The sequence below is a fragment of the Tamandua tetradactyla genome, chromosome 3 (genome assembly GCF_023851605.1).
Source record: "Tamandua tetradactyla isolate mTamTet1 chromosome 3, mTamTet1.pri, whole genome shotgun sequence".
In the NCBI taxonomy this organism is placed as follows: Eukaryota; Metazoa; Chordata; class Mammalia; order Pilosa; family Myrmecophagidae; genus Tamandua; species Tamandua tetradactyla.
In genome coordinates this window covers 17,173,443-17,197,794 of record NC_135329.1, presented here as the reverse complement: position 1 = coordinate 17,197,794, position 24,352 = coordinate 17,173,443, and the positions used below count along the sequence as shown (strand labels likewise).

At 52.2% G+C, this 24,352-nt stretch overlaps 1 protein-coding gene across 7 annotated transcripts in view; it reads left to right on the top strand.

The window, feature by feature from the left end:
* Nucleotides 1-21,747, top strand: part of ANK1 (ankyrin 1) — a 129,380-nt gene extending 107,633 nt beyond the window's left edge. For 3 of the 7 annotated variants that reach the window (XM_077152579.1, XM_077152578.1, XM_077152577.1), the window contains exons 38-43: nucleotides 3,367-3,925; nucleotides 7,921-8,218; nucleotides 12,574-12,657; nucleotides 13,675-13,815; nucleotides 14,059-14,194; nucleotides 19,633-21,747. In XM_077152579.1, the coding sequence (XP_077008694.1) occupies nucleotides 3,367-3,925; nucleotides 7,921-8,218; nucleotides 12,574-12,657; nucleotides 13,675-13,815; nucleotides 14,059-14,157 (1,181 nt within the window). In that variant the 3' untranslated portion in view covers nucleotides 14,158-14,194; nucleotides 19,633-21,747. Of the gene's footprint in view, nucleotides 1-3,366; nucleotides 3,926-7,920; nucleotides 8,219-11,415; nucleotides 11,996-12,573; nucleotides 12,658-13,674; nucleotides 13,816-14,058; nucleotides 14,195-19,632 lie in introns of those variants that run through there. The other 4 variants (XM_077152581.1, XM_077152580.1, XM_077152583.1 and 1 more) reach the window with 4 other exon arrangements.
* Nucleotides 21,748-24,352: the final 2,605 nt, after the last annotated feature.

Below are 24,352 nucleotides of genomic sequence, written 5' to 3'. Positions count from 1 at the left end.
TTATTTAGGAAATGATAATACAAGCCACAGATTGAGAGAAAATATTGGCAAAAATAATTTGATAAAGGATTTATATCCAGAATATATAAAGAACTCAAACTTGATAATAAGAAAACAAACAACCCAATTTTTAAGATGGGCAAAAGATTTGAGCACTTAAACCAGAGGATATATAAATGTGCCAAGTAAGTACATAAAAAGATGCTCAACATCATTAGTCATTAGGGAAATGCAAATTAAAGCCATAAGAAGATAGCACTGCATACTTTTTAGAATGACTAAAATTGAAAAGAATGACCCTACCAAGTGTTGACATGGATATGGAAGAACTGAAACTCTCATACACTGCTGGTGGTAATGCAAAATGGTACAACCACTTTGGAAGACACTTTGATTGTTTCTTAAAAAGTTAAATATATGCCTACCATATGATCCAGTCATTCCACTCCTAGGTATTTTCCCAAGAGTAAAGATACCATATATCCGTACAGGCTAGCAGCTTTATTTGGAATAGCTCCAAAGGGGAGCAATCCATTAGCAAGTGAATAAAGTGTTGTGTATTTGTATAATGGAAATACTGCTCAGCAACAAAGAGCAACGAACAGACAATATATGCAACAACATGGATGAAGCACAAATAATTAAACTGAGTGAAAGAAGCCAGACAAAAAAATGTACACACCATATGATCCCATCTATCTTATTATCCATTATTTTATTTTCAAATTGTAGGAAATGCAAACTAATGTATAGCTACAGAAAGCAGATTGGTGGTTGTCTGGGAATGGGGCAAAGCTCAGGACAGAGAGGGAGAGATTACAAAGAAGCAGGGGGAAAGCTTTCGGGGGGAGGGAGAGTGGTGCTGAATGCCCCCTCTCTTTGTGGCTGGTGATGGTTTCATGGGGATAAACATTATGTAAGAATTTATCAAATATGTACATCTATTGTATGCCAATTCCTCAATAAAGCCGTTTTAAAAGAGATTAATAGCACAATTCTAATGAAAAGACTGTTCTTATATGCCAAGTTGTTAAACTTATTGTTTCCTAAACCCATAAAGTAGAATAGTATTATCTTCCTTGTAGGGTTATTGTGATGGTCATGCTGAATAAATGATAGCAATAATATAATGATGCTTGCAAGAGTAATAATAAGAAAAATAGTAATCACTTGGCTCTGAAGTCTTCTGCTCCCGTATATGTGGAAAGATTTCTATGGAGAGTTTGAAGGTCATTGCTCTTGGTTTCCCAGTTCCTCAGGTCACAATTGTACAGACAATGACTTGGAGTTAATATCACCCATTAACTCAAGACTCAACCCACCCATTTCTCCCACTCTACCACCAGATGTAAGAGGGATTCCCTTAGAGTCCACCACCCACTGCCCAGCCCTACCTGCCAGCCGCCCATCACCTAACCACCCCTGCCTCCTAGCCTAATCTTGACCAATCTCTTCAAAAACTCTCCTAGGAAGATTGAGAATGTATTTCAAGCATATAGCTTGGTCCCTGGCACATTGAGCACACACGTAAATGTTAGCAGTTGGGTTATTGTAGGTGTGGATGAGATCTGTGTGTTCTGGCTTCTGTGCCACCCTTGCACACCTAGAGAGCTCTGCAGTAGTCCCTGGAGCCAATGGATTTCCCATCCTGTTCCAGGTTAGTGGGAGAAAAAGAGATCATCCTGCACCCAGAGCTACAATTATGGAACACATCTTAGTGAGGGAACACAAGATAGGTTCAAAGATGGGGGGAAATCAAGGTGAGCTGAAGTAGTTGGGGAAAAAAAAAAGACATGAAAAGCAGGGTGAAGAGAATCTGTCTTATTTTCATGCGTGTGTGTGTGTGTGTGTTTGTGTGTAACCCTCAACATCTTAGCACAGCGTCTGGGATGTAATTGAACCTCAGTTAGTATTTTTGATCAAATAAAAGAGTGAGTGAGGATAAATGAAGACAGGAATGTCAAAAGTAGAGAAGAGATGGGAGAGCACGTGCAGGAGGCCTAGAGTTAGCCAGGGGAGTGCTTGGAAGGGTGATTGGATTCCGGGGGCAGGGAGGGTGTCGAATGGCAGAATGAAGCCTTCGGACACTAGCTTGTGGTATCTCTCTGGCTGCCAGGGAGCTCCCTATGGGACTTGCAGTGGGCAGCCCACTTTGGCTCTGCTGGATCTTCAGCACCTAATTTTGTAGGCATACACCTGCTACCTGGTTCCCCAGACAGTCTGAGCTGAGTGGAGAATCTTGTCTTCTAGTCCCTTCTCCCACCTGTAGAGGCAGGAACCTGCTCTGAAGGGGAGTCAGAGGCCCTTGTTCCCCTGCAGCAGGGACACCCCTCCTGGCTAGAATAGATCCAGGGACAACACTGTCCATCGGTCACTTACACATTCCCCATACACGTACTTGCCGTGCACTCAGATTCACGGTCACTTCCAGACACTAAGAAGCCAGTAACAAAGCCAACCAGAAAACCAGCAGGCTCATGCTGGAGCCAGTCCTCAAGGAACAGGCGTTAACAGGCTGCGGTGACTCCAGGGCCGTGCGGTTTGGGGCCCGAGCTGCTTCCAACCCCTGCACACCCCCACCCCAGATCACTGGTGATGTGGAGCTGGGGGCAAGAGCTTAGGGTCTGCAGACGAGGCGCTTCAGGGCGGAATATCGCAAGTAGTGGCATATGTGGCTCATACCTGCTGGCACCCCTCTGACCTTGCCCTCATTTCAACCCCCAGAACCCCCACCCTTGCCACTTCAGAGTTTGTGGAACCAATATGCAGCTTGAGGATAAGTTACTACATCCGAGCCAGAAGCCCGTGTCCCGTGTGGCCAGCACACTGGGGCCTGGGGGTGTTAGGTAGACCCTGTCAGATCCCCCAGAGGCAGCTGGGTTACCAACCCTGGCTTGCGGTGGGTCCTAACAGAAACTCTAGGACTACGCTGAAGTGAGGTTCTGGGCAGAGAGAGGGCATCATCTCTTTCTGCACAGTCATCACGAAGTGGGGACTTCCATCTGATCAGACTGATTGGAGCAAATGTCCTTTGACAGATAAATGTCTCTTTATCTAGTGCTCTGAACTGGATGAGAAAGAATTCTGATCTCTTCTCTTTGACATCCAGCGCAGGACCCCTCCCCTCCCCAACCCCCTGGCTGTCCCCACCCCAACTCAGAGCCTTGTTTCTCTTGCCTGGGCACCCCAGGCAGCAGCCACAAGTACTGAGGTTTGGAATTTGAGCTTGGAAAGCCCCCCACCCCTACCCCGAATGTGCATGCGTCTCTCTGGCTGTGCCCGTGTGCGTGCGCGTGTGAACCTGCACGTGAGTGGGTGTGACAAAGATCGCTTCTGGAGCATGTTGCCCTCTATCTGCCCATCCAGGTTACTCCTCGCTGCAGGACGAGCTGCTGTCCCCTGCCTCCCTGCACTACACGCTTCCCTCTCCGCTGCGTGCAGACCAGTACTGGAACGAGGTGGCTGTCATAGACGCCATCCCCTTGGTGCCCACGGAGCATGACGCCATGCTGGAGATGTCTGACATGCAGGTGTGGTCCACGGGCCACACACCCTCCCTGGTCACTGCTGAGGACTCCTCTCTGGAGTGCAGCAAGGCCGAGGACTCTGACGCCACAGGCCACGAGTGGAAGTTGGAGGGGGCGCTCTCAGAGGAACCACAGGGCCCCCAGCTGGGCTCCCTGGACCTGGTGGAGGACGACACAGTGGATTCAGATGCCACAAATGGCCTTATCAATTTGCTTGACCAGGAGGAAGGTCAGAGGTCAGAAGAGAAGCTGCCAGGTTATAAGAGGCAGGATGACTCGACAGGTGCAGGGCAGGACTCAGAGAATGAAGTGTCTCTTGTTTCAGGCCAGCAGAGGGTGCAAGCCCGAATCACAGAGTCCCCTGTCGTGAGTCAGGTGATGGAGACGAGCCAGGACAGGTAAGGGCTTCGGGGCCATGGCGGGTGTCGCTTTGGTCTTCCCCAGCTTCAGGGCAGTGAGTACAGAGAGAATTCTCAGGTGCTGCTGCCAACCCTGACGCTAACTGTTCTAAGTGCCCTCGAGCAAATAAATTCAGTGGAGCACTGGCTTGCCTCTGAAGCCACCCAGCCCTCACCCAGGCCTCTGGAATGTAAGAGTGGAGCTGAGACCTGCAGGGCCAGTCCCTTCCCAAGACAGCCCCCATCCCCACCACACTCCCCACCCCCAGCTGGGAGTGGCTGGCATGGGCAGTGCCGGCACCAGCGGAGAGAGCATTTAGGACCGAGATAGTAAAACTGGGCAAAACTGTGTTTCTAAGGTGCTGCTGGAACCAGATGCCCTAGACACCTATTGTTACTGTGTGCCCATTGTTTAAGATCACATTTTAAAACTTAGAAGCACCAGTACTGAAAGAAATTATTTGCAGGCAGCCACATGTGTGTGAGAGAGCTGATGATGGTGCCCTTTTTACTCATACAGAGAGGCTGGTGGGCTTCCCTGGAGCAGGGCAGGGCTTTCAAGTGCTGAGAAATGGCTCTTCTCCTGGGCAGCTCTCCTTGCCAAGCACCATGCAAGTGACAAGGAAGCAGCGTTGGCAGAAGGGCCTTCTGCACCTCTGCAGGCCCTGAGGGTCCTCAGACCAAGGGTCCAATCCACATTGCTTGTCCTCTCACCGTCCAGCAAGTGGACACCCACCCACGCACAGCCCTGTGTGGAGTGCGGGGGGTGCGGAGGTGAGTGGCCCTGGCAGTCTGGAGAGAGAAGACACACATATGTGATGAGCGTCACTTTGGCCTCCCTGGGCTGTGGCGTGAAGTGAGTGGCAGAGGCCCTTCCCCTCATATTGCTTCACTTCCTAAGTTTTCCCTGAGGTCAGGAGACAGCTCATCTGCTTGGGGAAAGCTGTGGCCACCCAAGGAGCTCGGGTCTGGCTGGGCTGTGGGAAAACTGTTCTCATTTCCTGTTCCTGATGGGGTTGCCAGGCCAACTGCGCTATTCCCCAGGGCCCATGCAGTGTGGGCCCAAACACCACAGAGAGAAAATAAAGTAGATGAGAAAAAATAGCAAAGAATTCATTTAGCATCCTAACTAATCCTTTGATTCGTGGAGAGAAATGAACAGACTGAGCCTATAAGGGTTCCAAGTGAAAAACTGGCATTTCTGTGAGAGAGGCCACCTTCCACCAACCTGCGATGGCCATTCACCCATTCATTCAGCTAGCTAATAAATATTAAGCACTTACTTTGTGCTGGCCACTGCACCATGGGGAACCGGGAGCCTGGGTTCTAGGCCTAACTCTGTCACTTTCTGGCACTGTGACCTTGGTTAGCCTTCCAGTGGGAACAGATGAATTTCATTCTCTCACTCAACGATAGTTATCAAGTACCTACTATGTGCCAGGCACTTTTTCTAGGTCTAGGGATATAGCATTGAACAAAACAGACAAGAGGAAATGCTTGAATTGATAGATAGGGTGGCTATAGAAGGCCTCACAGAGAGAGTGATACTTGAGTAAGACTTAAAGGAATTAAGGAGTGAGCCATGTGAATGTCTGAGGGAAGAGCATTCCAGCAGTAGGGACAGCTAATGCATGCCTGGCTTGTTCAGGAACAGCAAGGAGGCCACGAAGTAGAGGAGGTCAGGGACGTTAAGGGGCCAGACATGGGGCCGTGCTGTCCCAAAAAGGACTTTGGCATTTCCTGAGTAGGATGGGGAGCCATTGAAGGGTTTTGATAACAGCAGTGACATTATCTGTTGTAAGAGAAACACTCTGGCCAGTGTCCTGAGAATGGCCTGACATGGCTAGACGGGGAAGCAGGGAGGCGAGTTAGGAGTCAAAGAGCTGATGGTGAGTTGGACCAAGATGGTAGCAGTGGTGGTGGTGAGAAGTGGTTGGAGTCAGGATGTATTTTAAAAGTTGAGCCAAAAGGATTTGCTGATGAATGAGATGTGAAATGTGAGATTGTCCAGGATGACACTGGCATCCTTGACCTGAATAGCTAAACGGATGGAGACACCCTTGAGTGCAGTAGGGAAGATGCTGGAATAGGTTTGGGGGCATCACTAATGTGAATTTGATTATGCTGTACTTGAGATGCTTATTAGAAATCCAAGGTAGAGATGAGCAGGAGACAGATGGATATACACATCTGCAGTTCAGGGAAGAGATCCAGACTGGAAACACATGTTGTCATGGTGAGCAGATAGATGGGGTTTAAAGCCATAGATGGAGTGAACTCACTTAGGAAATGAATGTAGGATGATATGAGGTTTGAGACCTGAACCCTGGGGTGCTCCAATGTTCAGAAGTCAGGGGAGCAGGAGGAACCAACCAAGGACATTGAGAAGGAGTGACCAGAGAGGGGGAGGAAAACCAGGCAAATGTGTGTCCTGGAAGTCACAGAAAAACATCTTTCAGTGAGGAGAGAGGAATCAGCTGTATGGGACAAGGACGAAGCTGATAGTTGGGAGTCAACTCTCTGATTAAGGAATGAGGAGGTCCCTGGTGACCTCGATAGGAGCCATGACAGGGAAATAATGGGACAAACACCTGACCTCTCACCTGGGAGAGTTCAAGAGAGAATAGGGGAAGAGAAATTGAAGAGCGCAAGGAGCAAGTATGGGCCACTTTTGGGGGAAGCTTTTCTGGAAAGGGGAGCAGAGAAAAGTGGTGGTAGTCAAAAGGGAAAGCAAGTTCAAGAGGGTTTTGTTTTTTTTAATGCAAAAATAACAACTGCTAGTATGCTCCTGTAAATGAAGAAATGTCAGTGGTGTGGGAGAGAGAGGAAGCCTTACATTCTCATTCCTCCGAATGTCACCCCTCCCCTGGGACTGGAGTCCTGTGATGGATGTGATCGTGGGAGTACATTTCTTGGTGAACTAGAGAGCAGGGTTCTCAGCTGAAAGGGAAGATTGGGGAGAGAAAGAGAGTTTGCAGGTTCAAGAAAAGAGGAGTAAGTACACAAGACATGTCTGGGGGAATCGTACGGTCTGATGGCTGGGCAGCACCGAAGGGTAGACTCAAAGTAAGTGGTCATAGATTTCAAGATTTCAAGGAGGCCAGTCAGGATGGCTTGTGTTTCTTCAGCCTCTGGCAGAGGCCTCCATGCAGGCACAGGTGTGGAGAGTTTGGTTCAACCAGGCTTGATTTTAGGCCAAGTTAACACTTATTGAAGGTGGAGACAAAGGGGTGGTTATAATGACCAATCCTGGACTTGAGTCTGGGCTAAGGAGGGGAGGCCTGAGGGTACTGACAGAAGGTCCTGGTGGGGTCAAAATGTTGTTGGAGTCAGGGTTCCAGAGATTGTGACCTGCAAATACGGGGGGTGGTGTTTAGGGAGTGACCGATGGAAACTGAGATTATGGAGGAGTTGCAGTTATTGGTAAAAGGCCATAATGTTAAGACTCTGGCCATGGGAGTGAGCAGCAGAGGTAGGTGGAGGACATGACTGTTGAAGGAGAAGAGGCCGAGGAACTGAAAGCCAAAGGGTTGGGCACTGGAATCGCCAACAATTTCAAAAAGAGTGTTGGAGACAGTGATGGTGAGGCCAGAGACAGGGGCTTGGGTGCGTGGGTGGGGGTGACCTGGAAGGCAGGAGGGGAGAGGGTGGCATAGTCTGAGGCAGGGAGATGAAGGGTGGAGTCACTGCCAACTGGCCATCAGTGTGAGCAGAAAGCCTGGACGATCAGAGGGGAGCCCTACGCCCCAAGGACAGGGGACAGGGGCACTGGCAGCTGTGGCCCTCTCCACCTGGATTCATGAATGGAGCAGTTGGGGCTCTCAGGGCCAGGGCACTCAGCTGTGCGGTTTGCTTGCACGCTCCTGACCCCTGGGTGGGCAGTCCATAGCTGGTGCTGGGTGAGTCAGGCTCTGGAGTGGGGAGCAGAGACTGGAGAGTAACCAGGTATCCTTTCTCTCTCCCCGGCCACCTCTGTCCCCTCTTCGGGACCCCAGACTGCAGGACTGGGATGGTGAAGGCTCCATTGTCTCATACCTACAAGATACCGCCCAAGGTTCTTGGCAAGAGGAGGTCACGCATGGTCCACAGATGTTCCAGAGGACAGTCACCGTGGTTGAAGGGCTGGAGCCCCACAGGTCTCAGGAGCATGAGGAGGTCATGGTGTCCGCAGCCGAGTACGTGAGGATTGAGCAGCCCGAGGCCGAGAGACCCCTGGCTGACTGGGAACAGAGACCACAAGGCCACAGAGAATGGGTGCAGGAGGCCGAGAGCGCCTTCTCCCAGGTGGTGAAGGTGAGAGCCCGCAGGGAGCGGCCTGCCCTCGCGACAGAAGGGACCTGTGGCCCCGGGCCGGCCACCCCAGTCAAGCTCTGAGCCATGCTTCTTTTCTTCCTCTTTCTTTCTTTAAAAATTGCGGTGGTGACCTCTCTTTCTCTAGCAGTAAAGGTCCCCGGTCGTGGTCCACCCTTCTGCCTCCTTGAACCCTTTCAGGGACTAAGGGGCTAGCACCCACGGGTCCCTGCTCATGCCACACAGCCCATCCCCAGCCATCCTCATGGCAGCCCAGGGCCTGGGCAGTTTCTCCTGTTCTGCAGCTGATGAACTTGGGGTCAGAATGGTGCAGCCACTTGCCCCAGCAGCCTTTGGATTAGGTTTGGCTGACTCCAAGTCCAAAGCCCATGGTTTTTGGGTTCTTTGTCCATTGTGTTTTAGGAAGGGCTTTAGGACTGAGAGAACTGGGTGTGAGGTTAACTCAGTGCCCACCTGGCCAGGGAAACCTAGACAAGTTGCTCTCTTCTTGGCACCTCAGTTTCCTCATTGGTAAAACAAGGGTTTGATTGAATAATGGCCAGGGTTTGCCTGGCTCCCGGATCCTGTGAATCTGTGGGTGACCTCTGGGGGGGAGGGGGGCTACAGGTGGAACAGGGGGTGGTCAGATGCAGAGGTCCTTTCTTACCACAGGCTCCTTCTCGCCTCCTGTTTCCTGAGACTCTCCTTTGCTCAGTTGCCCTCCCCTCTTTCATTTTGCCTTATTTTATTGATTCTTTTTTATCCTCCTTCCCTGTTCCCATTTCTTGCCCCCTCCCCATCCCCATAGGTATTTATTTTAATGTGTTAAATGTGGGTTGGTTTTTAGAATTTTTTTATAATGGGAAATTGCAAATAAATACAAAAACAGGCAGAAGAGTGTATTAGCCCTCAGTGTACGCCACCCAGGGTGAATTTGTGACCACTCTTTTTGTATCTATACACCCCTCTTTTCTGCATATTATTTTGGAGCAAATCCCAGAGGTCATATTAATGTGCATATTTCTGATTTACATGTTCTTTATAAAATTTGTATTGCTGTTTTGTGCATATTTGTTATATATATATATATATAAATGATACGCTGTATGTCACATATACCCTTTTCACTCAGCACATGTTCAGGTCCATCCATGCTGCTCTGTGATCAAGTCCAGTGCTTCTAAGTGCTCTCCTCTCCCCTCTCTCCCCTCCTTTTCTTTCTTCATTTCTCTCCTCTTTCCTACCTGATCCTTAGCCCTAGCTGAGCACCTTTGGCTCTGGAAAAGTCAGGCTGTGAAGGGCCAGAGTTTTATTTAGAATGCTTCCCTGCCAAGTGTGTGCACTGGGACGAGAGAGATGGCTGTGTCTGTTTTTAACCCAGCACAGCCTCTTGCGTTCCTTTCCATCCCAGGCCATTCCTTGATGCCTCACCCCTTATCCGGCAGCCCAGTGCTTCCTGAAGCACAGGTGATCTTAACTGAGTCTGTTGTCCTGAATTCTGGGGAGGGAGTGGGGAAGAAGCTGGGAAGGCTCATTTCCATGGCCCCTTAGTGAGGGCAGAAGTGGCAGAAAGCAGAACAGCCCAAGGGGATCATGGAGAGAAACCTTCTAAATCACACAGCTCATGTCCCTCATTTATAAATGAAGAAACTGAGGCCAAAGGCTTTCCCCAAGGTCACACAAGTGAACCAAGGTCAGGGCCAGGAGATTCCCATCTTGCCACAAGAGTGCATGTGCAGAGGCACTGCGCTCTGCTGGGAAATGGGGAACCCTGCTCTGGCCAGGCTCCGGACTGGATGACGTGACCATCTCTAGCGGACAGGGCATCCCAATGCGTGATAGCGGGGCCGTTTAGGGTGATGGTTTGCAAAGCACCTGTTTACTATTTCCACCAAATCACTGAAAAGAAAGGCCCTGTAACCTGGGGCCTGAGAGGTGAGCCGGGGATGGCTGTAACCCAACTGCTGTCCACAAGGGTTGTTGGGGAAATATCTGAAACTGCGCTCCTAGTTTGGGCTGGGCCAAAACTAAATGCTCGCCAGCAACCAGCTCTTTATATATGCTTCTGGGCTTGTATTTTTCCGGGAGCTTTCTTGTGGATGTGAGGCAGTGTTGTATTAGGACAGGAGTTTGAAATCTGATTCTTTCAATTCTGTACTCTCTCACTTAGGCAAGCCTCTGTTTCCTTGGTGTGAAGTGGGAACTATTATAGAACCTGCAGGGCAGGACCGTTAAAACGTTTAGCCGAGTTAACATGTGAAAATCACACAGAACTCTGCCTGAGGAGGGGTGTGCACTGGAGGAGGTGTTTCCGACTATTCTCACCATGTGATCCTCACGGCAACCTGGAGAAGTGCATAGGGAGAGAACTATAAGGCCCGCTTCACCGATGGGGAAGCTGAGGCACAGAGAAGCTATTGGGCTTTCACAAGACCTCACAGTGAGTGCCACTCAGGGTCAGTTTGTTGTTGTCCCAGATCTTTGTTCTTTCTGCCCTCCCCAGCTGCTACTCAGAGTGGGGACAGCCTGATCTAGAAAGTGAAATTCCTTCCAGGCACAGCTGCCGCCGCTGGGTTTGTGAATCAGCTCTGTAAGAGCGAGTTTAATACGCGTGGTTCCTGCTCATGGACATTGACAGCCTCGCATGGGAAGAGCCTTTAAGGACAGGCCTTAAATAGACATGCCGGTTACATGCATAACTTCAGGGTTGCTGTGCCCGGGAAGGGAAGGGAAGGGACCGATGTGAAGCTCGGCCTCGGGGCTCACCACTCACCACTCGGCTGCCTCCACCTGTGCTGGGTCCCTGCCCAGCTCCTTTGACCAGGCCTGAGTAAATCACTCACTCTGGGAGCTATTTTTACAATAAACCCTTAACCCTCCAGGGCCTCAGCTGGTTCCATGCCTGGAAATTGGAGTGTCCATCATTCCCATCACTGTAATAGCAGCCCCCAAAGAAACACCCAAGTAGCCACATTCTCTGAACTTTTCTTTTTTCTTGTGTCCCCAAATGGGGAAAACTTCCCTGGTGGGAGCGTCCCCTCTCACTCCCTGGCAGCAGCATCCCCTGCTTCCCTCTAAGGGCAGGTCCCCAGGAGCAGGCAGGAAAGGCTAGAGGGCGAGGCCCACTCAAGCTGCTCCGGGTGGGGGTGGGGGGGAAGCAGTGGCCGGCCGTCACCCACGCAGTGACTTTGACCATGCGCCGTCAGCACAGAGGACGACCGCACCTGCCGGCTTCCTTCTAGCCCACTTGGACAGCTCCAGCAGCTGGTTTGGGGACAGAAATTCTAGAAGCCTGACGTCACCCAGCAGGAGGGCAGAGCCTGGGGCTGCTGGGCGGCTTGGGGCACTCAGGCCGGGCTGCTCTAGGGCTGCGGCCCCCCAGGGGGGGTGCGTGAGAGGCCGAGAGGGAAAAGCAGAGGCAGAGATCAAGGGCGCGAGAAGGGCTGGGACGGCTGGGGGCTGAGGCGTGTGGGAGCAGCATGAGCCGGCGGACGCCTGTAGAGGCCGGGCCCCTGGCTCTGCTGGTCACCGGAGGGCCAGGCTGGTGAGCGGGACTCAAGGATGTGGACATTCGTCACTCAGCTCCTGGTCACGCTGTTGCTGCTGGGCTTCTTCCTGGTCAGCTGTCAGAACGTGATCCACATTGTCAAGGGCTCCCTGTGCTTTGTGCTGAAGCACGTCCACCAGGAGCTGGACAAGGAGCTGGGGGAGAGCGAGGGCCTGAGTGACGACGAGGAGACCATCTCCACCAGGGTGGTCCGGCGTCGGGTCTTTTTGAAGGTAAAGGGCAGGCAGGCAGCAGGTGGAGGCGGGGGCTACCACTCTGCCGAGGGTGGGGAGAAGTGGGGGACAGCACTGGGCTCCTGGTAAGGGAACATACTGAAAGGGCAGGAGCAGAAGGTCCCCAGAGGAAGGGATTCTGTGCAGGGTGGGTGCGGGCGCCACCCACTCAGACCCCCGGCAGCCTGTGATGTGGACAAGTCGTACTCAGGGCGACGGCAGATGTGGAAGGGCCTTCTAAACTTTAAAGTGCTACAGAGATATGACTTAGGTGCCTCGCTTCCTGTCTCAGGGCCTCCTCTGCAAAACTTGTATAATGATCCCTGGTTCGCCTCCTCCCAGGGCTGTGTGAGGATGGAGAGCACAAAGCACTCGCAGGCTCTGGGCCTGTCCTGTCTTCAGGCTGCACAGCCCCGTGGAGCCCCTCTGCTGCTACTTGCTGAGTTGGGGTTTCTTGTGATGTTGGAGATTTATTGACTTTTGGCTATTGCTGCTGCCACTTTATCTCCTTGCCCTCCTCTCTTCTTCCCAAACTGTCCCTTACCCATCTCAGATTCTCTCCCTTTCTCTCATTCCAGGGGAATGAGCTTCAGAATATTCCAGGGGAGCAGGTGACAGAGGAACAATTCACAGATGAACAGGGCAACATTGTCACCAAAAAGGTGGGTGCAGAGGGTCTCCCTGAGCTGAGGAAAGGCGTGTGGGCTGGAAGCTGAAAGCAGGGGCTGGGAGGTGGGACAGCTTCTTGCTGTCACCCTGACCCAGGGGTAAGCCTGACCGGTGCCGGCCACCTTTCCTGCTCGGCACGGACGGCTTGCATCACGGGAGCTTTGGATGTCTGCAGTCCAGACACAGCATTCGTTATAGCCGCTGCCTGATTCAGGCTACATCATCCCTGCTACTCTGTTCCTGGGGGACCCTGTGGAACAGCCCAAGCCTACGATAGTAGCATCATGCCTGACTGCCACGCACCTCCTAAAATAAGAAGGATATGGAAGTTCATTGACTCTGTAGCAGATATTAATTCAACAGGCAGCATTTTGCCTGTCGAGTACTAGATCTGAACAAATAGGAGAGGGAGGAGCAAAGGGAGGGGCTTTTGTGTCTTCCACTGTGGTATCTGCTCCCACTTTACCATGGCAAGACCCCGTATGTGTCTGTGGCTCCTGCTGCATGGTGGGCTTCTTGCAGGAAGAGACCCTGTCTTGTTCAGGTTTCCCACTCCCAGCACATGGTAGCTGCAGATAAAAGGCTGTTTGAATAGATGAATGAATAAAGGATGAATGGAGTGTATTGAATCAATGAAAAAGAAATGCTCCCTGCCCTCAGAAGTTTACAGTCATATGGGGAAGACAGACTTCCATCCATACCACGAGGCGGGATGAAATAAGCGCTTAGGGCTAGAGACAGAAATTATACATGTTTAAACTCTGATCATTAAATGAAACCTGCTAAAACCCTTCCACAAATTCTAGCCCCTCTGAGGTGGTCCAGTGTGAGCTTTTTCATAAAGTGGTGGGACAGGGGGGCAGAAACCAGTCCCTTTCTTGGCCATTCAAGGCAGCGTCCCTTAGGACAAAGGCTGCCCCCCCCCCACCGCCCCGGGATCTCCTACCAGGGACTTGTTCTTCTTGAGCAACTGTTTGACCAGCTGTTTCCCCATTGCCTCTCCTTTCCAGGTCATCCGCAAAGTTGTTCGACAGATAGACTCGTCTGGTGCTGATGACACCCAGGAGCCCGAAGAGGTGATTCTTGGGGGACCCCAGGAGGACCCCAGTGAGCTGGAAGCTGATATCGATTACTTTATGAAACACGCCAAGGTACTGAAGTGGCTCCAGCCCCCTTTACCTGCCGCTTCACCTGGGCTCCAGCTCCATTGGGTTCAGTCTGCCCCACGTCTCTGCCCTTACCTCTCTTTTGCTCTCCCTCCAGCCTCCCCTTCTGGTGGACAACATTTCAACTGCCTCCATCTGATCCCCTTTCCCTTTTCATCCTTTTGCCTATTTCTTTGCCTGTCTCTCTACGTGATCTGCCTGACTTTTTTTCTCTGCTGCTGTCTCTAGGTGGAGCTGAGAGGGAGTAACCTACAGCCGAACTTGATAGAGGGCAGAAAGGGGGCTCAGATAGTGAAGCGGGCCAGCCTGAAAAGGGGCAAACAGTGATCTCTAAGCCTCTCTCCCTCAAATAGCCTCTTTGGAGGTAACACCATCTTTCTCCATCTTTTCTGCTTGGCCTGGTGTTCTGGGAGACGGGCTGGTTTGGGGAATGGCTGCACACGCCCTCACCTCCACCGCCTTGTCCAAGGGACCTCATTTCCCCTGCATCCCCTCTCCTCTCACCCACAGCACTTCCCGCTTCTGCCCAGTATGCTGCAGGATGAACAGAAACCAGTGGTGGTCTCATGGCATAGTTTCTAGTTACCCGACCTACTAATTGTATCTCTGAGTCTCAATTTCCTCATCAAGAAAGCAGAGTCCATGATATCTACTTGATCTACTTCTCAGGAGTGCTTGTGAAAATACAGATTTGATAAACAAAAGAAAGATTTAATGTGTGAAGAGCACTCTGTAAATCCAAAGTAATAAGATTATTTTGGAAACCAAGCTATGGGGATGTAGAGGTTGAGAGGAGAGAGCCCTGGGAGGGGGAGCTGTAGGGTCTGTCTAGCCTGTAACATTTCACAGGGCCCCAGGAAGAGTGCCAATTATGGTAGAATAGTAGAACTGTCACAGAGTCTTCCAGGTGTCTCTTGAAGCTAAAACCAGCTGAGGTCCCGATGACCCCAAGGCTTAGATTTCCCTTGGATGTTTCTGCAAACGCATTACTCCCTTGCTTTCTAGGAAGGGGCTAAGTGAAACAGGCCCAGGGGGCATTCTCTGTGCAAGTCGGGGTTGCTGTGGGGTGGCCTGGGTCAGACTGTGCATGGCATGTGTGTGTGTGCGTGTGTGTGCATGGGAGCTGGTGTGGCCGAGCAGAGGCACGCCGTGCTGTGCAGTGGGTGAAGGCTGGGAAGAGCTGCGGTGGACAGTTCTCCCTTGGGCACAGGCGGTGCTGAGGACTTCAGCAGCGGCTCTGATCTCCACCCTCCCTGAGGGATCCTGTACTGAGCTGCCCCGAGGCCCTGCATTGTGCCCAACTCGGGGCAGCTCAGTACAGGATGCATCGGGGTGGGAGTCAGCAGGAAGCAAGGAAGCGTGCTGGCTCACGTGCAGCACTCACCGGCATGGCACCACTTAGCCTGCAGCCCTGGCTTGGGGGCCGGCAGCACGCAGGCTCCAGCTTTCTGCGCTCGGCAAAAAGCAGGGCCCGCTGCCTCCTGAGCCCCCAGAAGTGCTGACTCTGCGCTTCCTGCCATATCTCAGCACTTGGGCAGAAAAGAGGACTGTCGGATCCAGTTATAGGATAAAATTAGACCTGACTCCTCAGCAGCTTAAAGAGGTCACAGCGTTAACCCTGGGACTGCCGTGGGGGCCTTGCCAGGCTGCTGGGTTAGAGGGGTGTGACTGGCTGCAGTCTGGTCCTGGAAATAATCCAGAAGTGCAAACGAGTTGAAAAAGCAGAGAGGAAAAGGAAAATTGCACTCTTCTGTCTTGTTTTTCTTACTGTAACAGTAGCAGTGGCATTAAATTCCAGCTGGTGTTTGGCTCTGGTTCTACCGAGATTCCCGAACAGGAGAGAGAAGCCCAGAACCAGGCAGGGTGGGGGTGGCGCAGGACTCAGAATCCTGTTTTTCCATTTGCTGCAGTTCGTCTGCCAAGTGGCTGGAGCTCCGCAGGTGATGCAGGAGCCAGGGTGGCAGGAACACAGAGCAGCCCGGCCCCAGGACGGTTCTGGGGGCCTCAGCAGTAAAAGGCAGGGTGAGGGATGCGATGGGGTCAGTGGGAAGGGAGCAAGAAGGGCTCCGCCTGTGTCCCAAAGGTCCAGGGATGGCCTAGACTGCGCTCCCCTCCCAACAAGAGCAGTGGGCGTGGTCCTTCGCAAGTAGCCCGGCTCACTCCCTCGCGTGTATTTGTTTCAGAGAGTGAAAGTTGGGGCTTCGGAGGTTTGATTCAAGGTCTGGTGCCTCCTGTTCCCAAGTTGGGTTACCTTAGGTCATAGAACTGCCCTGAGCTTTGGTCTCCTGCCAGCTGATAATGATGGTCCCTTTTGAATGTTTTAAAATAGTGGTGGCAACACTGCGGGCAATCGGGAAGGACAGGAGAAAACATCTATATTGGCGCTCGTCAGTGGCAGGTCATGGTTGTTGTGTGTCCGGGGCAAGTTGATTGACCTCTCTAAAGTCCGGGTTCCTTATTCACAAAAATAGGGATAATGCTGAAGATATTTCCCTTGGAGGATGGTAGCGGGGACCAGTGAGTTTATGTTTGAGAAAGGGCTTTGGGAATTAACTGCTAGTTTGTTGTTTGGCAAAGTGTCAAGCACAAACCTCCTAAATCAGCATCATCTGATATCTTGTTAAAATGAAGAGTCCTATTACCTGCCTTGGAGCTACCAAATTAAGATTCTGGACCCCAGGACTCTGCATTAAGCTCCTGAAGCAGCTTTTATGCATACTGAGGATGGAGCTGTTACCAGTGATTTGGGTTCTCCTCCCCAAACCTCCTATAAGTCACGTGGCACAGCTCAGTGTTTCTATCTAAAAAGTGAACTGGAATGAATGATGGTTGTCATTTGTCTAGAGACGTGTATTTTCCCCATAGGGTACAACACCCGCAAGCTGATTGGGGTGAGGACTGAATGGACTGGAATCTTTGATTCTGATTCCCCCTAATCACTTCCACAGTTGGGAAGGATTTTGCATCAAAGGTGTGGTGGTGGGTGGGGTGCCTTTTGGTGGTGTTTTTAAAACCTGGAAAATGGCTGTTTATTCGAGGCCTGAGCATTTGGGACAGTCAAGGGCAAGTCGTGGGGTTTTGCTCAGTGACCAAGTAGTCCAGTCCAAGTATTAGGATCTCAGTGCTGCTAAAGGGACAGTTGGGAGCAGGGTGGTGAGAAGGGCCAGCTGCACCGCGACTCAGCAGCACTCTGAGCTACTAGGAGCCGGCGCAGGGACTCATCCCTGGCAGTCAGTCTGCCTTCAGGGGCTCTGGAAAGCTGTGGGAAGAAAAGTCTCCTGCCTTTTTTCTTTCTTTTTAAGAGACACTTTCTGTTCAAATACCATGGTTACAAGACTAGCATTAGCTCTGATAACAGAATATTTGAATAAATTCAAAAATTTATCACTAATCTCATTAGGCAGGGGATGGGAGGTAAGGTGTTTTGATTTGGTGATTTGGTGTGGTATTTTGTATTTCCACCCTCACTCCCCAGCCAGCTGTTGCAAGTGTATTAGAATCTGGGATTGGGGGAAGAGAGGAAAGAGCCATAAGCCTTAGGGGAAGGGGAACAGCTGATACAGCACAGAGAGATAAAATGAGGAAAAGAAACTTACCTGCAAGGCCACTAGGAGTGTGTGGGGGGAGAGACTATTTTATAAGCTTTTTAAAGGGTAAGACCTTTATGCAATGGGGATGGGGGTGGGGTGGGACTAGAAGAGCTGCAGGACTGAGGCCAAAGAACTGGGCTGGGAACCAGGAGACCTGTGTTACAGTTCAGCCAGGCCACTGCCTGGACACCCCAGCTCGGACCTGCCCCAGTCCCTCTCTGAGTCTCAGTTTCCCTAGGGATGAAATGAGGGGTTATGCTAGAATGATCTCTAAGGCTTGAACTTTTTTCTCTGCACAGTGCCTGGTCATAAAAGTGAATGGGAGAGCTTAGCCTGTCTTTTATGGGCTCAGGATTTTATAATAATCTCTCATCCGAGGCATGCTTAGCACTAGGATGGACATTGTGGGAAACACAAAGAAGGGTAAGGCCTGGCTCTCGCCCTTGCAGTGGTTACAATCCCATCAGGGAAATAATAAAGGACATAAAAAATGAAAGACAGGACAAAGACAGTAGCATTTCCAGAGAGTCCAATAATTGTATACATATAACGCTTACTATTCTAAGCACTTATACTATTTTTATATATTAGCTCTTTTAATCATCACAACAGTCTAACAGTCTTCCTTCTAAAGGAAGGAACTGTTATTACCCTCATATTACAGCTGAGGAAACTGAGTCACAGAGAGCATAAATAAGTTGTCCAAGGTCATGCAGTGACTGAGGGGCAGAGCCTGTGATTTGAACTCGGGCAATCTGGCTGCAACATTTTACTGTCTCTCTAAAGAAAAGGTAGTGTGACAGGAAGGAAGCGCTTCCAGAATTGAGAGGAGAGAAAGAAGAGGGAGCTGGAGCTACCAGCTTCATGGAAAAGGGGTCCTGAATTTTGTAGACCTCAGCCGAGGAGAGAGTGGGTAGCAGCCTGGTTGGGGGAGAACCGTGAGCAAAGGCAGCAGCAGGAGGGTGCTGAGGTTTCAGGAGCCTTGGAGGAGACCACCTTGGCTCAGAGGGAGGCCTGGCTGCTCAGGGGGAGTCCAGATTCCCACCTCTCCATGAGCCTCACCTCCAGGGTGACAGCTGTAGCAAGTGACAACCATAAAAAGGCCTGGGGTTTTTTGGGGTTTTTTGGCCATATAGCAGCATCTGGCTAGGAAGTCAGCGCACTTCTGTTCATCCCTGGAGAGCCACACAGAGTTGATTACCCACCTCCAGCTCCTCCCCAGTCCCCTCTCCTGTGGCCTCTCTGTCTGGGGACAGCCCTGCCACAGAATAAGTTCTTGCCTTTCTGTGTCATTTCCCACCCCATCCAGGGCATTGGCAACACCCTTCTTCATGAGTCCTCCTGCTGCCCTTTTCCCACATGTCTCAAAGCCCTTGAGGACAGAATCCTGAGTGACCCGTCTTGAAAACATAGAGTTTGCATACCAGGTTTAAGGATGAGATGTCATGGGATGGCAGGACTGGTGTCTTGCTGTGGATCCCAGACGAGAATTTGCAGGTGAAGCTGCTGTTTTCAAGCTCTTATAAGATACAGAAAATTCTAGAGAAACTACAACTGTTTTTCAAAGATCTGTTTGCCACAACAGAGATGGTCCTTCCATGGGGCCTGGGGAGAAGAGCCAGAGTCACCTTGTACGAGCTTGTGGAGCAGTACCTGAGAGGAACTGTCATCCTCTGAGGCCATGAGTTCGTGAGGCCAGAGACCATGTCTGCCGCATCTCTGGGTGCCCAGGGCTGGCACATGGCAGGCACCTAATGGCTGAACTGAACTGCAAAAGTGGAAGGCAGCCTTGCTTAGCATAGCCCCTTTGTTGGCGCAAGCCCTGGTTCATGAAATGGGTCCCTCTCATCAAGTACAAGGACCTGCTAGTGGGATTCCTCCAGGACACAACATAGGCATGGAAGGTGTCTCCCTCCTCTCTGAGGGCACAGAGCACAGTGCTTTCCTTACCCTTACAGGGGAGTTTATCCAGGAGTTCATCCACTCAACCAGAAACTGAGAGGCAGCCTCTGATTTGGGGTAGGGGAAGGTGGGGATGATGTTTTGGGAAACCAGGGTCCAAGAGCTCGTCTTCCAGCTTGTCACCTTGCTAGGGGAGGCGGCTTTTCCTGAGTCAGACCCTGGCTGGGTATATATATATATAATCTTGGGTTTTTGCTGTGAGCTGTCCCTTTAAATTCTAAGTGGCCCCTTCTCTCTTTCTGTCCCTCAGGATCACACCTCGACACCCAACCCCTGAACTCCTCACACTCTGCCACGCCCCCGGAGGAGAGCTGCAGCCAAGGGCTGCAGAGGCGGCGCCCAGGTTGCGCTAGGCTAACGGCATGATCTCTGTAAGAGACTTCCTTTAGTCTCCTATTCGCATGAACGACCGGCTGTAGACGCATGACCTGCAGTCCTTAATCCTGCCTCTGGCGACGAATCTGTCGGGAATCAGGACATAAGTGGCAAGTAGGGGAGAGAGAGAGAGAGAAAGGGGGAAAAAAATGCACAAGAGAGCAAGTGAATGCAAAAGTGAACAAGGGCTCTTTTGTGGCAGGGGAAGGTATTTTTAAAAATCATTTTAATTTTGACCTCGTACAGGGTAGTTTTTTTCCAACCTCAGCTGTAAGAAATCCATGTGGGCTTCCTGTAAAGAAAAAACAAAAACAAAGAAAATTAGGCGTGAAATCAGTTCCACCTCATGTCCTCGTTTACCAGCTTTCCCATTAACACACACCTCCATTCCATTTGTGACTGCTCCCTTCTGCCCCCCAGTGGGACGGCTCCTCCTAGGACACTCTTTATGGGGTTCACCCCCCCCACACACACACACAGGCAACTCACCCCTCCTCTCAGTGTACACACAGATTTTACTGTGACGTCTGAAGCCGTACAGAATCTCCTATGTGATAAACTGGACTTTTTTTTTTTTTTAATGTTGTCTCTCTCTCTCTCTCTCTCTCTCTCTCTGCCAGTTTCAGTATTAACCATCTTCCAATGGAAAATCATTACCTTTAGAGTGTATTCGGGGTTCCTTGTGTTAGGGACTTAAGAATCTGAGGAGAGAACCCCCCCCAGGCTTAGCAGTAGGGCTCAAAGGGAGCCAGCGCCCCATCTGGGGGAGGGCCGGTGGCTGTCCCAGGATTGCACCAGCATGTTCAATAGAGAAGAGGTTTTCTATATCTTCAAAGCACTTATATCATAGTCTGTGTTCAAAGTGTAAACTGTACAGTAATCAGCCTTGTGTATATGAAAAATAATAAATACTATGCAAACCAATAGAAACACTTTAGCAAGTATGTACAAAGCACTAACAGCTCAGCTCCTGAGGACTTCTCCAGGCTGCGGGAGAAGGAGCTACAGCCTGTCCTTTCAGAGAAGGAGGAAGGAAGGGGGTAGGGCTAGTGAATGTATTCGCCAGGTCTTAGGAGTCAGGAATAACCCCCAGCTCTCCCAGAGCGTACTTGGTGCTCCAACTCCAGGCAGCCGCGAGGATGGGGGTTCGTGGGTGCCAGCGCGAGGCTCTAGGCCAGATGGCCTCAGTGCCCCCACTCTGACCAAGCCCCTCTCGCCCCACCTGGAGGGGCAGAGCCAGGGGGGCTACTCCTGACCACACGCCCAGGGGAAGGCCGCGGAGAAGGCGAGAGCAGCTGACCACCAAGGTGCCCGGGGCTAGGAAGGCCCTGGGTCAGGCCGGAAAGGAATGAGACAGCTGGAGGCGGCCCCTCGCTTTGGTGCCATCGGGGAAGAGCCTTAAAGTTCCACTAGAGCCTCCGGCAGAGGGAGGCCCGAATCAGCACAATCCCGTCCCGCCCTGCCCCGGGCGGGCGCCCTCCAGGGCCAGGCGAGTGACTCTAGCAGGCTTTTCTCCTCTCAGAAGAGCCTCTGTTCGTGGACGTGCCTCCTCCCCCGACGCTCTCCTGAGGTGTCCTTGGGACACGTTTATATCTTCCGAGTAGCACAGAAGCTCCTTCAACGTCTGCGACCCCAGGGCCCTCGTGCCCGCGACCAGCCCCCAAGACGTCCCCGCTGAGCTGCGTGGAGACGGCTCCAGGGACCGCGGAGCCACCGGCCGGCCTGCGGGGTCGACCTTGAGCCCCACCGTCTGCGCCCCCAGCCCGCCCAGGATCCCGCGCCCCCGCCGGCGATTTTCTGGCTTGTGCCGGGCGGGTTTTGCTTTTGCTTTCTCAGAGGGGCGGCGAGGGGAGGGGCGCTCCAAAACCCCGCGGCCTGAACGCTCCCTGGACGCTCCGTCCGCGGAAAGCCAGCCTCCCGGCCCCGCCTCCGAGGAAAAGCGAGATCGGAGCGCGGCGGGGCCGCTGGGCGCGTGGGCGCCGCCGCCCGCACAGACCCTTTGGGCCCCGGTTGCCGCGCGGTGCGAGCGAGGAGAGGCGCGGGCCTGTCCCCACCGCACCTCCCGGCCCGGCCCCTCGCCGTGTGGGCGCCGCCGCCCCGCACCCCCGTGGCCGACTCCCGGGCGCGCAGCAGGAGAGGCCGGCAGGCGGGCAGGGCGGCGCGGCTGGAGGTGAACGCGGTGAGGGCCCAAGGAGGACAGGCGTAGGGCTCGCCTCTCCCGCCTCGATTGTGTCCCTTCCTTTCCCGGGTCGCCGCTGCAGCCGAACCCAGTAGCCCCACTTAGAGCCCCGCGTGGGTCCCGCGGCACCAGGCTGTGCTTTGGCATCTTATGCTCTGTCTGGCATGGCTGCTTGGCCCGCCGGCCCCAGGCCCTCGGTGGCATGGCTGCACGCTCCAGTCGCTCATAGGAGCTGTTAGGGGAGGAGTTTGGGGTCTCCACATGATGCCTAGAGAATGCTGCAGTCTGCACATTAGATGCTTTTTAGAAGTTTTGAAATTACCTTGATTTTTTTAATTGTTATGGAAACGAATCTTTTCTTGACTCTCCCAAATGCTCTGTTATCGGGAGAGGACCCTTCCCCCACTCTGATGTATAGACCATTCTCCCTACACCAGCTGAACAAATGTCAAAATTAATAAAGAAATTGACTCATGGCACAGGGCTCCAGCTCTCCTTCCTGTACCTGGCTGGGGATGGGGCGCGGGGGTGTTGAGATGCTGGAGCAGGAGTGAAGCCTGGGGTGGGATCAGCCCCCAGGGAGGTGCCCCCCACCCCCCCAATGTCCACCTCCTCCAGGGAAGCCTGGGTAGCCCTTCCATCAGGACTGCCCCCTGCCTGGGAGAAGGTCCAAGAGGTGGCAGAGCAGAGTTTTGTCCCCACAATAGCTACTGTGAAATGGGGAAAGGTCTGTGGTGTGTGAGGGGGAGAGGGACACCATAAGCCACCAGGGTACTTGGCTGCTCCCACAGGAGGACCCCCTAACTCTGCCTGTCAGGACATCTGACCCCTGCACTCAACACTACTCACACGTTCAAGAAATTACGCTGCTATGGAGAGAAAAAGGTCTAGATCTGTTCCGAATCAGCAGTGGCACTTCGTGCAAGGCTAGTCACCAAATTGGCCTGTTTTCGCATCTGCCAATGAGAGGATGAGTGACATTGATTGCTAAAGCTTTTTCTAGTTTGGTCATCCTGGGATTCTAGAACATGAATGAGTTTGTCAGACGTGGTGTTAAATAAGAATCAAACTACTCGCTGCAGCTATTTTCCTTATAAGCTCCCAGAATGAGAAGGTGACTAAGTCACAGTCACAGGGCTCCAGAGCACCCCCAGCCCCTGGCCCCCACCAAGCTTCTCTCTCAGACTCCAGAAGGCACCTAGGCCAGTAGGCCACTGCAGCAGGGCGTGGTTGTGACTCGGAGTCGCCTGGCCAGGGATGGAGTGGGAGCCCCAGGAATAGGAATTAAGTTTCCCAAATGGTTGTGATGTGCAGCCTGGTAGCAAAGCCAACTCAGAAGAATAAGAAACTTTTTGTTTTTTTATCTAAACTTCTAGAAAAAATAATTTCCACAGCCTTTGTAGGATCTTCCTTGCATCAACTTAAATCATTTATGCTACAGAGAGCATGGCTCACAGGCCAGTTAGTCGGGCTCAGTGTGAGAGGGGGCCCGTCCTGAGACCCTGGTGCTCTGCCTCCCTGCTGGAAACCAAGATGCAGCCAGGCAACAGGCACCTTTCGTCTCCCCGCTGCTGCACTACAGACCACAGGTAGGGAAAGAGCCCCACACCCCCACCCCCACCCAGAAGCCATGGCCTGCTCCGGGGCTGCCCAGCAAAGGAGAGACAGAAGTTCATCTATCTGGCAGAATTATTTTTCCTGCCATTATGCATGTTCAGACCAGTGGCGGGCTGGTTTCCATTTTTAGAGGAAAACTCCCAAGGAAGAGTGCTGGTGGCTCATGTGTACAAAAATAACCCATGCACCTGGAAACTGGCTTCTGACTCCTCTGTACCTCAGTTTCCCTATTTGTAACATCGGGGAGTGCCTCCCGTAGAGCCTTGCATGTGTAAAAACGCATTAGAGAAAGAAAGTATATCTAATCCATGCAACACACACTTAATGCCAGCCAAAGGCCCTGCACCACCACCCACAGCAGACTCATCTGCTCTCCCAGCTTGCAAAATTTCAAAGCCAGGTGCTAAGCCAGACTGAAGATGGCAATTGCTCTAGCAGAGGCACAGATGATTCCTCCAAAGCACTGAGGAGGAAGAGGAGGAGATTCTGACCGAGGAGACTGAAAGGCCTCCCAGAAGTACAAGCTAGAACACGTGGGCACAGAACCGCCCTCTCTCCAGCCTCAGTGGGCAGGAAGGTACACATCTGCACTGTTCTCAGGGTCCCCACTCCCTGCCCGGCCTGTCCCCTTGGCCCCAGCAGGCGCCCACCCCCAGGTTCTCAAGCCAGTCTCAGGGATTTGCATCTCCCCAGAAAGCAGCACTGCCCCAGCTTCCCCACTTACCCACGGAGGAGGGAAAAGACGCGCTGGCGCTCGGACTCCCTGCTCCTGGAAGACTTGGGCAGCCACACAGAGGTC